Source organism: Mycteria americana, chromosome 1 (assembly GCF_035582795.1).
Source record: "Mycteria americana isolate JAX WOST 10 ecotype Jacksonville Zoo and Gardens chromosome 1, USCA_MyAme_1.0, whole genome shotgun sequence".
Taxonomy (NCBI): domain Eukaryota; kingdom Metazoa; phylum Chordata; class Aves; order Ciconiiformes; family Ciconiidae; genus Mycteria; species Mycteria americana.
The window spans coordinates 214,001,245-214,016,890 of NC_134365.1; the positions used below are offsets into that span (position 1 = coordinate 214,001,245).

At 40.3% G+C, this 15,646-nt stretch overlaps 1 protein-coding gene across 2 annotated transcripts in view; it reads right to left on the reverse strand.

The window, feature by feature from the left end:
- TMEM135 (transmembrane protein 135) overlaps nt 1-15,646 on the reverse strand; it is a 189,022-nt gene that overhangs the window by 70,794 nt on the left and 102,582 nt on the right. Inside the window, exon 6 of one of the 2 annotated variants that reach the window (XM_075491147.1) lies at nt 5,464-5,540. The exons of the other annotated variant lie outside the window; for it this stretch is intronic. Coding sequence (XP_075347262.1) covers nt 5,464-5,540 — 77 coding nt within the window. The remainder of the gene's footprint in view (nt 1-5,463; nt 5,541-15,646) is intronic. 2 annotated transcript variants of the gene reach the window in all.

Here is a 15,646-nt window from a genome sequence, read left to right on the forward strand (position 1 = left end):
TAATGTAAACCGTAGTGTCCTAATCAATGGACTGTCTTTATAAAACCGATATGCTATTCTTTTCCAACAATAAAGTATCTGGTTAAAAAGCATAAAACTTTTTTTAATTTTAGAGTAGTTAAAGGGGATGGAAATCACAGAATCCTTCTGATTAATTAGACAAAGATACCAGAAGTAGTATCAAAAGACGTTAGTGAAAATAGGTGTCACGTTGCATTATGTTTAGCCACTTGAAATCTGATCTGATGATCACTCTTACTAATGTAAGTAGTTACTTTTTAGTATTATTTAATGCCCCAGGCAAAAAATAATCATAGTAAATGATTACCTGATGGAATTAGTCACCATTGCTGACAAGGCAGTTCTTACATATGACCGCTACATCTTCGCCTATATAGGACTAAAGGGCAGGACTCCAGCCCTAAACCCATAAGCTGCTAATAATATCAGCTATACCGCCGGAGTTCACTGCTATAAACAGCACTTACACTCGGACACGGTGCAGAGGAAGGCTGTAGCAGCCACTTACTACTAGATTAGACCAGCAATGGGTTTGGCAAGTGGCTTTCCTGAGCACTGAACTAGTTTCTGTCTGTTCTCCAACTCTCCACCTTAGTCCTCCAAGAGTAAAAATCACTTGGGGAGGTTTTTATTGTGCCCCCCACTGCTTTTTCCCACCTCTTAGACTGCTGGTCTTTTTGGGCTTAGCACAGTGGATTCTCCTGAGAGCAACACTAGCATAACTTTATTCTCACCAGCTAGAGAGCTAAAAAAACCAGAAGAGGCAGGTAAAAAGAGCAATTCAATGCCCAGCATACATGACTTGCCATAAAACTAAAGATGCCAGTACCTCAATGCTTTTGGTTTATTCAGGAGAAGATGCGGATGTGGCTCGAATATCACTACAAGAGCCTGGATGAGTAAAAACTATTCTTCAGTTTGACAGAAAAAAAACGTATGATGGTGAGGACGTGAAGTCTGCCAAATTCAGACTACTCAGAAGGCAACTTTTTCTCCAGTTAGTAAGATTAATTAACCAAATACGATCAGACTGTTTCGAGTACCATGAGTTGTACACTTGATGCACAATGTGGTGAGATTCACTGGCCAGTCTTAACCAGTAAATGAGTGGGTGATTATAATGGTCTCCCGCAGTGTCAGCATTCATGAAAATAGTATTATTCACATGTGTATTTTAAATGAACACACTGCATATACTAGAACATGCATTTGTACACACCTCAGCAAAAGCTTCTGAATCCTTTGCTCTTTTTAAAAATTTCAGTATTGAATATAATACATACTTCAGATCTGTCAAATGGCTTATTAAGGCTATAGTGAAAATACAGTGAAAAGGCTGAAGGGAAAATATACTCCCAAATCCTGCAGCAGCTCTGGCACTATCGCAACCACCCAGCTTTCTGTGTCTCAAAGTCCCTCGTTCCTGTCTCTGTCTCACAGATGGCACCTCAGAGGACCAAAGAGCCCCTCAGACAGAGCCAGGGCGTTTTGAACAACTAACCTCTGTATTTAGCCACAAAATCCTTAATATTTGAATCCCCCATAGAGACAGAAGGAGCCAACGGAGAACGCAAAGCACTCTGAGTTTCCTCAAGCACATACAGGTCTGGAACGACCAATACTCCGAGTCCAAGATCTGACACAGACCTAACAAAACACATGCACCATAATCAGGTATTACTGTCAGTACTTGCTGGGGACCACTATCTACAAAGGTTGGCACCATCTGGTTACTCTGAAGTCATATACTACCTCTTCTCTTTTACACGCTAACGAAAAAATTGTGATCTACTTTTTTTTTTTAATTTCCATGTAAATAGTAATCTTTATAATATCCCTTATTTTTCTATTAATAGCACCCTTCAATTCCTAAGAACTGCAGTGAGTAGCAAAAATGAGCTATTCAATTCTCAGTGTTGCCATTGCTTATTAAAGAAGTCACACAGTTCCTGCACAGAAACATCATTATTAAAGTTTTTAAAACAAAGACATAAAAGGTATTTCACGTTGAAAACAGCTAATTTGTTTTTGTACAAAAGCATAATGACTTATGGAAAACAGTGGTTGTCTTTTACCGAGCTCAAATTTCTAGCGATCCCAAAAGACACATGCCAATTGATCATCCTAAAATGGAACCACCTCTCTCTGGACATTTCAAGTTATGCAATGTTTTACCTTCTTTCTATAGTAAATCCTGTTAAATCAAAACCTTTACAACACTTGGTGTCCTCCTCTACTTGAAATCCACTGTATTTGGGGAGAACTTCGTGAGCTATCAAAAGTATTGGTGAAAACTCTTATTATAACCTTGGCCATCCACATAGTGATTATTTTTCTAGTTGAAATTAAGTAACTTCTGAAGCAATGCAACATTGCTGCTGCTTTAAAATTGACAGGCTTTATGAAAATGTAGAAAACAATTTGCCAGATCCTTATTGGGCACTGGGCCAATTTAGCTACACCTACACCACTTCAGCTGCTAGAAGCTCCTGATTTTTTTCTGTCAGCAAGCCTCAAGCAATCTCTAGACTGATAAGATCAAAAGAAACACTAGTATGTGTTATTAAACAAGAGATTATATAGGTTCATGTTAAAGCACTGTTGTTTGATCATGATTAAATGGTTACAGTTGGCAAATGTAGAAGATAACTGAGCCAAGACGGGGATCACCTGCCAGTCTCAGAAGAATATGGAAGAATAACAGAAAAAATTAAACCCTTGATTTTCTAGTTCACAAATTCCATATATATACATATAGTTAAGCACTTCAACATCCTACATTTGTTTTCTCAAAAAACACTTGTCAAGTCTCTCCCTCCATTTTTCATGTTATCTTAACCACAGCAAACAATGCTACAACACACTGTAACGGAGCCACGGAACAGCCTTAAAGCTCTTGAGGAGAGTCCGCTGCTATCAAGGACACACAACGCTTGAGAGACTGAGATATTAAAAAAAACTAACTGACAAATGAAACAGCAGTACCTTACTGTTGCACCGTCCTAAAAGAGTGAAGAACAACTATTTTACAGTGCATCTTATTGGAAGAGCTGGTCCAGGCTCATTTCTCAAACTCATCAGCCCTTTGAAACACAACTGGCAGGCAGCTCCGACACCGAGCAATGGGGACACACCTCCAACCCTATTCTGTATATTCTGGTACTCCCAGGTCTCCAGGTCACATCCCAGGCTATAAAACATAAACCCTCAATTATCAGCTGTAAAAACATCATTCTGTTAGGCTGCCACACAGCCACCTTCTCATTTCAAATAGTATCTAACTAGAAAAAAGCACACACACAAAAAATGTATATACATAGAAAGTAAGTACAATACCCGAGGGCTACAGAGACATCTAATTATTTGGGAGGGTTGCTCCTTCCTGAATTTAAAAAAAATACTCGTCTGGCTTAATAATAATTACAAGAGGAAGAAAAGAGCAGGAGGAAACTCCAGACAACATATCACACGAACAAGAAACTACCTTCCTGAAACAAAATATTCTGAAGGAATCACAACAAATATTCTAAAGATAACGACTTCTAAAAAATCAAGTTTGGGATTTTTTTTTTTTTCTGTATTGTAAGGTGCATTTAAATTAAGCAAATTTATTTTTTGCAAACCCGTGCATCTGGTTGGGTAACACTATGGACTCAATTGCTCAGTACAGAGACACATAGAGTATCACATGCATAACCTACACTTAAAGGGGATAAATAGAATTGAAAGTCGTGATGCTTCCTTAAAGACAGCTCATTTTTAAGTTATTATTACTCAGTATTAGGACTAAAGTAAAATACCCCCAAATTAACTGAAGTCAATGAGACATCTCCACTGACCATGAAGACACCACATCAGAATCAAGGAGGAGTGGGGTCTAAGCATCATCTTCATATTCTGAAAATAGCATTTAGATCTATCTTCTTCAACACAAGCCTTTCGCAGCAGCTTTTTTTCCTTATTTTGCATTTACCGGGGTGGGGGGGGCCACAAAAGCGAGAGGCTTGGTGTGGTTCCTTAGGACGATGGTGCTCGGTGCTTCTGCAGCACGTTCCCACCCGAGGTCTGTGCTCTGCTCGCAGCGGCACGGGCGCTCGCACAGCCTGCCTCGCGCAGTCACGCGCCCTTCCCCTGAAACCGTACTCTGGTGTACGGCATCAGCACGTTCAAACAGTAACAGAAACACTGTCAAACGGATTGCTGCTGAAAGGTTACACTTGGATTCTGACCAATAAGGGAAAAATGAACAGCTTCAGTGATTAGGCCCTACAAGAGACAATTTCTGCCGTGAGACATGGTAAATACTCAGTGTACACGCCACAAGAAATGTATTAAACGTGACAGTGCCGTATTTTCAGTTCGTTTCCCATTTCCTGACATAGCTCAGCTTTAAGCCCCCCCAACCATGACTTTAACACTCAGACAGTTGGAGGTCTGGGGGCTTTTTTGTTTTCTAGATTTGCTTTGGTTTTGGAGGCCTCTTGAGAAAATCAGCATGCCCTCAGCAGGGCACGTCTTGCTGAATTAGGCCTGCCTGGGTGGACGTGCACTTCGATGACTTTTGAAACCTTGATTTTCATTATTGTGTTTTAACAGAATAACTAACAGCCATTTGGCAGATTTTATAGTTCATTTCTAATTACTAGGGAATATTTGCAGTTAGATTGACTGTATTTTTTTCAATAGTCACAGTTTTCACAAAGAAAATTTCTCTACAAGTTTTTGAAAGTCAAGAATTTGACTAATGAAAAATTTTCATACGAAAAAACAAACATAGATCAAAAAAAAAAAATCCTGTATCTTAAAAGGCTTCGTATTGCTTGTGAACTAGAAAGCCTTCTTAGATAGAGCTTTTCAAAGCAGGGAATATAGAAAATTCTCCATGAAATAAATCCAAAACATTTATCAGTCAGTAAAAGCGTACGTCCAGCTCTGTTTAAATACCCAGGTTGGCTCTGTCCGAGAACCAGGAGTAAGACAGACACGCAGTACGGCAGGACACGAGGACAACTTAGTACCTTCCCACTGTGAGAGTGATTAGACACGACGTGGAGTCACTTGTAATCCTTCACAGTGCTCAGGCACTTGGAAACTAAAATACTTCAAGTTTCTCTGCCTTTCAGATATAAACAGCCTCTAGCTCGTACAAGGCTAATTGTGGTAAAGACTGGTGCAGGCACCTAGGGTATTTGATCAAATTCTTCAGAGATCTATTAACAAAACAAAATAAAACCCCTTCCCACCAAAGGGTGTTCTGAAACTGAGGAGTGAAGCAAAAATTAGGGGAGTATGTTCTTGACCAACACCTCACCAGAAATACTCTGTACAAAGAGAATTAATATAGTTAATGTTTTAATAGGCAATATTCTTGAGAAGAACAAGCTTCATGAGAGTGAAAATTAATATATAAACATATATATATATATATATATATGGGCGTACCAGAAAGAGTCCAGCGAAGGACCACAAAGACGATCAAGGGCTTGGAGGAGAGGCTGAGATAACTGGGGTTGTTCAGTCTGGAGAAGAGAAGACCCAGGAGGGGATCTTAGCAATGTGTATAAATAAAGTCCTGATGGGGAGAACTAAGACGACTGAGTGGGACTCTTCTCAGTGGCACCCAGTGATAGGAAAGGAGGCAACGGGCACAACTGGAAATACATGAAATTCTCTTTAAGTCTAAGAAATAACTTTTTTCTTGTGAGAGTGGTCAGGCCCAGTGAAGCCTCCATCCTTGGAGGTACTCAAAACTCAACCAAAGCCCTGAGCAACCTGCTCCAGTGGACCGTGCTTTGAGCAAGGAGGTTGAACTAGCTGATCTCCAGAGGTGACTTCCAACCTCAACTCTTCTGAGTTGGTGAAGTACTAGATCCTAGAACAGCCTAGCACACTGCATTTGCATACAGAATCTATATAGAACTACACTGTACTAAACTACATTATGAAAAGAAGTATTTTCCCCCTACATTTATTTAAAAGGTGTATCTGTTTGCCTAGCAATTCTTCTAGATTGATGATAAATTAACAGAAATTAGAGAGACAAATGTCCAATTTCTTGGAACAAAGAACACCACATAATCTAACAAATCCAGATATACGTTATGCCTTTAATGAAATAATAAATAGCTGAGACTAGTGCCAAAGTAATACAATTGCAACTCAGTCATGTAGATGTTGGAGTAAAATTTAGAATGGAAACAGATTTCAGAAGTTGATTTGCAGTCCTGAACAATAACTTGATCTTGCATTCATTACTGTTTTTACAGATGCACATATTCCCAGTAACTTCCAGTGAGTAAAATATCTCAGTGATTAACCCTCATAGACTGTGTGGTCTGCACCCATCTGTTTCTGTTCAAATGACTTTGACAAAAATAATGTAGATATTCTTTCATGTATCTACAATTAAGGTTGATTTTGTGTCAGGTTGTTTTCATTTGGGGTATTTTGGTGTTTCTATAGGGAATTAGCAGCTATTTCACCTTGCCCTGCTTACAACTCTTTGAGTGTAATATAACTTTTCAGGGTATTTACAACCAAAGAATGAATGTAAGTGCATGTAATTAAAGTGCAATGACATCAAATCATTGAGCTTACCACATTCTCATTCAACTCCCAAATCTAACTTGTAAGCACCAAGGATAACTTTTATCCCTGGCTTTATCATCTTTTGTATGAGTTCTTTAGTTGCCTTGCCTCATTCTTCCTTTCCCTTAGCATTCATGGTTCTCTTATCAGTGTGATTTCAACCATAAACTTCCTGTACTTAAAATGCTCAGTTCTGGACAACTGCAACTTTTCTCTAGTCTTGTTTTCACCATCCCCAAGTTGCACAAATGTGTTCCTAACGTGACTTTGACCAGCGTAGATTTTTATCAGGAAATAATATTATCCCAAAAACTTGAAGCTGAAATTCTGTTTCACACAAAATCTGTTCTTGCCAGCTTTCTCCCATTAGCTGAAGCGATCCTCATTTCTCAATCGCAGCAATCAAAAAAGCCCCACAATTAGATTCCTCTTTCTGATCATATTAGTTTGCATGCTAGTCTGACACAGGCAAGAACACTACATTTATAACCGTTAACTCTGGGAAATGAACAAACTTACACAGAATAAAATATTCTTATGCTTTTGAGTTTCATTTCCTAAAGAAACGAGAGTTCTTTGTCAATCACCTACACCTCTAGAACTTATAGCCTGGTTTCAACCAAATTCAGCAAAGCTTCAAGTCTCAGAGAATTACATTCCTGCAAGATCCACTGAAATCAGCAGCTGGGTGGTGAAGAGAGGCCAAAATTAGTGCCCGCACCAGCAGAACAACTTTCTGACTGCACGTGGAAGCCATCTCCTCCCTGTGGCCTGCTATTTTTCAATAAAATTGCTGAAAATAGTTACAGTTAACATGTATGTTATACATGCAGCTTAGTCTTGAGGAAAAAACAGACAAAATAAAATTACTTTGTCAAGTAACACCCTAAACAACATGCAATGCTTCTGAATACTGTATGGATACTGATGGACGAAAAGCTGGACATGAGCCAACAACGTGCACTCGCAGCCCAGAAAGCCAACCGCATCCTGGGCTGCATCAAAAGAAGGGTGGCCAGCAGGTCGAGGGAGGTGATTCTGCCCCTCTACTCTGCCCTGGTGAGACCCCACCTGCAGTACTGCGTCCAGCTCTGGAGCCCTCAGCACAGGAAAGACAGGGACCTGTTGGAGCAGGTCCACAGGAGGCCACGGAAATGATCCGAGGGCTGGAGCACCTCTGCTATGAGGACAGGCTGAGAGAGTTGGGGTTGTTCAGCCTGGAGAAGAGAAGGCTGCGGGGAGACCTTATAGCAGCCTTCCAGTACTGAAAGGGGGCCTATAGGAAAGACGGGGACAGACTTTTTAGCAAGGCCTGTTGTGACAGGACAAGGAGCAATGGTTTTAAACTAAGGGAGGGCAGATTTAGACTGGATTTAAGGAAGAAATTTTTTACAATGCGGGTGGTGAGGCACTGGCACAGGTTGCCCAGAGAGGTGGTAGATGCCCCATCCCTGGGAACATTCAAGGTCAGGTTGGACGGGGCTCTGAGCAACCTGATCTAGTTGAAGCTGTCCCTGCTCATTGCAGAGGGGTTGGACTAGATGACCTGTAAAGGTCCCTTCCAACCCAAACTATTCTATGGTTCTATGCATACAAAACCAAACCTATACACACACTCTCAGGAAACTTTAAATGATAAGAAAAATATACTTTAGCATTTGTTCTACACGTAACTCCAACTTTATCCTAAATTATACCAGGAATAGCTTTAAAATATATGATTAACAAGGAGTAAACTTTTCCATGTTTCTTTAAATTCACCATGTTAGGTCAGAGTAAAATACTTCTGAAATAGCTGAAACAGGCCCGTTTAATTAAATTTGGGCCCCCAAAATGCTAAAATGCTATACAGGGCTTTGTTCTTGCTGTTTTAAATATTCATCCACTTCAGAACTACAAACAACCTGCAAAATTGCTATCATTTCAAATTTTCAGATATTTATATGCATATAAAAAATTATATTTATTGTTAATATACGCTACAGGGTCCAGGATATTCATTGGCAACACATGGAAGAGTTTTATATTATACCACTGGACCGTACTGAATCAAATTTAAAAATCTGCACTTTAAATCTATATTTAAAGTCTAAGATTGTCTAAGATTGGGTCACAGCGACACTACTACAAGCTGATGAGTTCTTCATGACAGTTACACATCTTGCTGTGCAGGTTTGCTCGTCACTGGGTCGTGTCTCAGTTCAGGCTGAAGCTTCATGAATTACTTTCAGACAACATCAACTTCTGTAGTCACTGCTCCTCCTCTCCAGCACCTTTTTTTGCTGATTACTGCCATGTGTCTTCCACTGGCACAGAGATGCACAGGAAAACACATCATAGACCCGACCCATCTGAAAGTAACTATTTTCCCCTCCCAAGGACTGAACAGCGGCAGGAGCAGGCAGCTGGGGTTCACACCTGCCTAAATCAGCTTAAGCCACACAGAGATCAACTCATAGCCTGTTACACCCTGCAAACTCCTAACAGCGCAGTCAATTCAATCAGCATGATTGGAACCCCCCATCTTTATAACTGATGAATAAATGTGAAGTAGTTGTGAACTGTTCAAATTAGCATACATCGAAAATGCAGAATTAGAAATATACTTGAAATACAGTGTTGCAAATGAAAACTACAAAAATGCTAACATCTCTAAATATTAAATCCATATGTGGGCTGAAATTTAAATCTGGTTACTTATCCTACAAGAGCATTACAAATGTAGTAAATACTAAAATAACAATAAATTTTCTTAGGAGTCTGTGCTGATGTCTTATACTAGACTTCTGAACATAACTCCTTAGCTCATGTTACGGATGTCATCCAAGATTTCATCTCCACCATGAGGATTTCTGCTTGCCTCTTTTTCTTCCAGAGCTCATAATCGCTGAAGAATTACAAGGTTTGATATTACCTTAGTATCCAAAAAGGAACTGCAGGAGATATTTGTCTTTAAAAGTTTACAGGGGTTGAAATAATTTCCTTGCTGCAAAGCACATGTATTAAAATAATATTCCAAGCATAATATTCTGTGCAAGGCAGTGTCATGAAAGCCACTGTATCCAGTAATCATTCATACTGGTGAAAATTATAAACAGTATCAGAACATGATGAAATTCTGGTTAAGTGCTAAAAACTAGTAAAGGGACAGGTTTAAAAGAGTAGAAATAAATAATGTATTTTCATAATTCAGAAATAAACAGCATGGTTTTCCCACTATTGCAACCGCCTAAGTATTAAGCGGTGTATCTGATAATTAGAGTTAAATGGACAAATTTAAAAATTACTAGAAATTATAGCATGCTCAGACTTACTGTAAGTTATGTACAACAGACAAATGGTTATTTTTCAGCCTCAAAAATTTCCTGATCCACATGCCCGAGCCCGTAAGTGCCCTCTCTGTTCTGCTGGTGAAACTGCAGGCAGGAGCAGGAAAGAGCTGAGGAAGCCAATACTGCAGCCAGGAGAAACACGCATTAGAGAATGCGCTCAGGAAGTGTGCATTTCTTTTCTTAAAAATGATGTATGACTAGCAGACACCTACAAATTTTTTTTTTAATATATACATATACAGTGTTAATTGGTGTTTACTAACTGACGAAAAAATATTTAGAATTAATTATAATTATTTATGTTTATGCATAAATCCTGGCACCTTGCATATGATGTCATTTAACATCAGTATTTCTGTATCTTTCCACTACTTTGGCAGAGTTTTCAATAACATTGTGAACTACACGCATTTCTTTGCAAGTAAGAGCCCCCTTGAGAACATGAGGAGGGGGAAATAGCATGGTAAGCTAAAATGCCTCTCACATTTCCCAAGATAGGAGCCTCCACAATGTACAGCTGACACTGGTTGTCATCGTAAGATACAGTTAACTCCTCAGGGTAACAAGGGCTCTTAACAATTAATGTTTTATGTAGGCATGCTAGGAAAGACATGTAATCAGAATTGTTTGGAAAGGAGTGAAAGCAGGGATTATGTTATCTGTTGAATGAAGGAGTTCATGCTGCGACGGAATTACTTGTCAGTGAAGCTTCCTGAAAAGGCATAGATACTTCTGTGTCACAGGAAAGGAAGGACTTAGCAACTTAAAGAAGTTCTCACTGCAGATGTCTACCCTGTCCCGCTGTCAGAGGTTACCTTTTATTCGGCTTTGCCTCGCAGCAGCAAAGCAGCTCGCGCGAGCGCTTGGCACACGCTTCACTGCAGTGAGCCCAAGGTAAGGGAGTCACGCTGTTGGAGATAGATGGGCAACATAGAGCAACTCATTTTCCTTCGAAGAGCCCCTCATTTGGTCCTTTTAACTACCTCCTGCGTGGAGACTGAGTGGAAAGAGGAGATGCTAACCAGAAGCTAAGAGAAGCACTACTTTAAACCATTCTAGTTAGATTCAGAGTGCCTTTCCCTCAGTTTTTATTAAGCTTTAAGGTGCTTAGACCTAATAAAGAGAAGGTCAAAATTGATATCAGTAGAAAAATAACAGTGTTTTACTGAAATACTTACTAATGTACTACTTTTTTAAAAGATTATATAGCAAAGGCTTGCACACCAGGAAACATGCCTTTTTATTCTATTACAGAACTTCATTACAACTTCATTAGGATAAACTGTTTACATTATATTATACTCTTCTTTCTCCTGGCAATTTTAAAATTGTTTGTTTTACCGACTATCATTTAGATGTTAGAGGATCTGTCACCACTTAACACATAAGTTACAGGTTCAGGAAAAAAGCCTTGGCACTAGCAGAGAATACTACAGAGAAGTCAGATTAATTTCCATTCCTTCTGCTACTGTTAGTCCTACCACAACATAGAGAAAAACAGTATTAAAACAACAAGAGTAACATGAAACAAGTTTAACATAAGATTATGCCTTTTGATGATTGTTTAAATATTCTCTTAAATGTTTAAAAGCTGGTACAGATGTTTGTTCATGCCTAGAGGCATTACTTTGTTGCACTAGTACCACAGCAATATCCCAATTCTTATCGTACAGAATACGACATTTCAAAATTGGTACGTAGCAAAACGACTACAATCATCACAATTTCCTTAATATTACACCACTGCCCTATTCTGCTCTGCACCTTCTTGGTTGCTCTGCACCTCCACCTCCCCCACCCCTTGCCCTTCCCCAGGAAGGTGGGAGGGCGACCTGCACCCAGCGCCTCCCAGTCGGAGCTGGGGAGGGAAAGGCTGCCACAAGAGCTGTCCCAGCCCCTCAGATGACATCTTTCATGGCAGCCGGCACAGTGGGTAACGTCCCCAACAGCAAGTCGCAGCCATACAGTGGGGTCAGACCGCTGGGAAAAGGTGGAGAGGGAAGACAGGGGAAGGGACAGAGATTGTGGTCTACCAAATCTCACCAGCCTGTTCCTGGAGAACTTCAGAAGTACACTGATACCTGATGGTACTGTGATTTTTTTACTTTTTAAAAATATAAATGAGGATAGATTCAAATAATATCACTTACAGCTGTATACAAAACAACTCAAAGAACAAACTGCAACCCTGTTAAACAGAGTTCATGAAAACTCTTTAAAAGCATATAGCTATAAGCTGGTTATCAAGTTCTAAAACAATTAATTTGCAAAGATTATATTCATTTAGGAAAATTAATTGTTACTGGGGAAATTAATTAAAAGCTTATTTTATAAAATACCTGTGTAATCCATTGATGTAGCTGCAGACAGCACCCACTACCAAGAGTATGGTGTTGCCCCCCAAAAATTATCTAATGGGAACAAGAAAAAGTTATTACAGGGAGATTAGCTGCTTTTATAACTGCCCAAACAATCAATCATGCAGCTAAATTTAATGAGCTCTTGACATTATTGCAGTGTCTCAACGGTTAGTACACAGTTGTTTCAAATCTCTGGAAACATATCAGAAACCTACCAAAAAATTTCAAGTTTCTTCTAACACTGCCTCACAGACAGTTCCCACACTCTTCCAAAAAATAACATTATTCTTTTTTATTATTATTTCTGTGTATAGATCTGAATTTTACCATTTAAGTCCACCAGAATTGGACAAAATGTAGCAATGTACCTGCAAAACTAATATTTTTGTCGGAAAGTAGTAACTGCTGTTAATCATTTTCTCCTAATGATCTCTTCTACATTTTAAGTAACGTATTTTTCATGAAGTGAATGAGTGTCCTACACAAATAACCTGTCTTTTGGTGAGCTACAGCTACCTTTCAAAGAAAGGAAAATTTCAGAAAACAGAAACATTTTTCTATTCTTTACAATAAAATGCACAGACCCATTAGAACTGAATGTTTAAAGTAATACATACCATGGTAAGCAAAGTCATGTCTTGCAGAAGAACTAAGAATGAAGTGTATTGTATTTCCACATCTATTTCTTGATGAAAAAAGTACCAGCAAGGTTTCAAAAAAGCCAGAACTCTAAAAAGTGAATGATGCACATAGATATTGATGGCATTGTGGATGCCCAACAGATTGCTTTATAGCACATCTGACATCCTCTCCTTAACTTCTCATTGTCATGGACTAGAATTTGGTTCTTCACACACCAGTGTTTCTTGAGTTTATATAGAATCATAGAATCATTTAGGCTGCAAAAAACTCCTAAGACAATTGAGTCCAACCGTTAACCTAGCACTGCCAAGTCCACCACTACACCATGTCCCTAAGCACCACATCTACATGTCTTCTAAATACTTCCAGGGATGGTGACTCAACCACTTCTCTGGGCAACCTGTTCCAACGCTTGACAACCCTTGCGGTGAAGAAATTTTTCCTAATATACAATGTAAACCTGCCCTCATGCAACCTGAGGCCATTTCCTCTCGTCCTATCACTTGTTACTTGGGAGAAGAGAACAACCCCCACCTCTCTACAACCTCCTTTCAGGTAGTTGTAGAGAGCAAGAAGGTCTCCCCTCAGCCTCCTTTTCTCCAGGCTAAACAATCCCAGCTCCCTCAGCCGCTCCTCATCAGACTTGTGCTCCAGACCCTTCACCAGCTTCGTTGCCCTTCTCTGGACACGCTCCAGCACCTCAATGTCTCTCTTGTAGTGGGGGGCCCAAAACTGAACACAGGATTCAAGGTGCGGCCTCACCAGTGCCAAGTACAGGGGCACGATCACTTCTCTAGTCCTGCTGGCCACGCTATTTTTGATACAAGCCAGGATGCCATTGGTTTTCTTGGCCACCTGGGCACACTGCTGGCTCATATTCAGCTGGCTGTCGACCAACACCCCCAGGTCCTTTTCCAACGGGGAAATTTCCAGGCACTCTTCCCCAAGCCTGTAGCATTGCATGGGGTTGCTGTGGCCCAAGTACAGGACCTTGCACTTGGCCTTGTTAAACCTCATACAATTGACCTCGGCCCATCCATCCAGCCTGTCCAGGTCCCTCTGCAGAGCCTTCCTCCCCTCAAGCAGATCAACACTCCCGCCCAACTTGGTGTCATCTGCAAACTTACTGAGGGTGCACTTGATCCCTTCGTCCAGATCATTGATAAAGATATTAAACAGAACTGGCCCCAACACAGAGCCCTGGGGAACACCGCTTGTGACCGGCCGCCAACTGGAGTAAACTCCATTCACCACCACTCTTTGGGCCCAGCCGTCCAGCCAGCTCTTTACCCAGTGAAGTGTACACCCATCCAGGCCATGAGCAGCCAGTTTCTCCAGGAGAATGCTGTGGGCAACAGTGTCAAAGGCTTTAGTAAAGACAGTTGAGACAGTTCCGACTATCTAACTAAAAAGTAAAGGCTCTCACTAGAATAAACTTAAAAATTAAAAAAATTCTATGAATTGGAGAGAGCAGACCGTTTGACAGTGCCTTTAATGGACAGGGTGTACAAACTCAGGAAACATCATCAGTAATGTCCATTGCGCTGTAATGAACAGATGAGATTTGAGAGTTGCACTCCATCTGCAGTGAGAGTTGCTTCCTGAAACAGGCAATCCCTTCGTGAGCTGAAAATCACCCCTCCTTCACCAGGCTGAGATTATACCACTTCACCTCTTTGCTTGCACACTTACACATCCATACTGAAGCTGTTCAACTTGTTTGGGATGCCAGCCTCTTAACTTTGGACACAACTACCAAATTCATGCTACTTCTGACCTTTTTCACTGGGTCCGAAATGGTGGTACGTTCATCCAGATAATCACTTTGAACCTGGTAAGGTGTTAGATAAATAACAGGATTTTACTATAAGGAATCAGAAAGCTGAGTCCCTGACAGGTCACTGAGTTGGCTTCTATGAAGGGGAAGATATTTTCACAAGGCTGTGCAAGTGGCAGATGGAGGGGAATCCTGGATTACCTTAAAAAACATCTGACCAAATTTAGAAGAGCTTTGCATTGTTGAGAAAACTAAGGCAGAACACCAGGCCCGCATCCTTCTGGGTCAGTCAGTACCTCTTAAGATCATCTAAAAACAAAGCACGAAAACTGAGACAGAGCACAACTCCTGGCAGCCAAGCAACCGAGTGCAGCAGTCTTCTTGCCAAATGGGTTATCAAACTTTCAGCCCAATTAAAAGATGCATCAAAAAGATGTACTTAGATCACCACTCTGAACACATGCAAGATCAGAAATTCAATTTAAAATTTGCAATTTTCACTTGAAAAACTCAACCACAGAACTCGCTTCTGCAGAGACACCTGCTACTGAAGAAACGTAAAACTGCATCGTGCCTGGGCTGCTTATGAACTATTATAGAGATGGTCTTGTCCCTAGCTTGCTTGGTGATGAAAATAACCATTGTAACTGGAACATGAGTCTTAGCACAAAGAATCATCAAATGTTTTTCATTATTTTATGCAAATAATGTAAAATACTGCATGACAGGGAATGCACCTCATCTAATGTTAGCCAAGGATCTAGGGATTTACTTTAAGCTCTCTTTAATTTAGGCTCTCTCTACTCAGTAAAGAGAGACTCAGTAAGCACCCCGCTGAGATGATAAAATAACTAGTCCACACGAGAAGACCTTGGAGCAGCTGAAGCTGAGACAGAAGCCTGCTCTTTCTTGCAGCAGCACCTCTC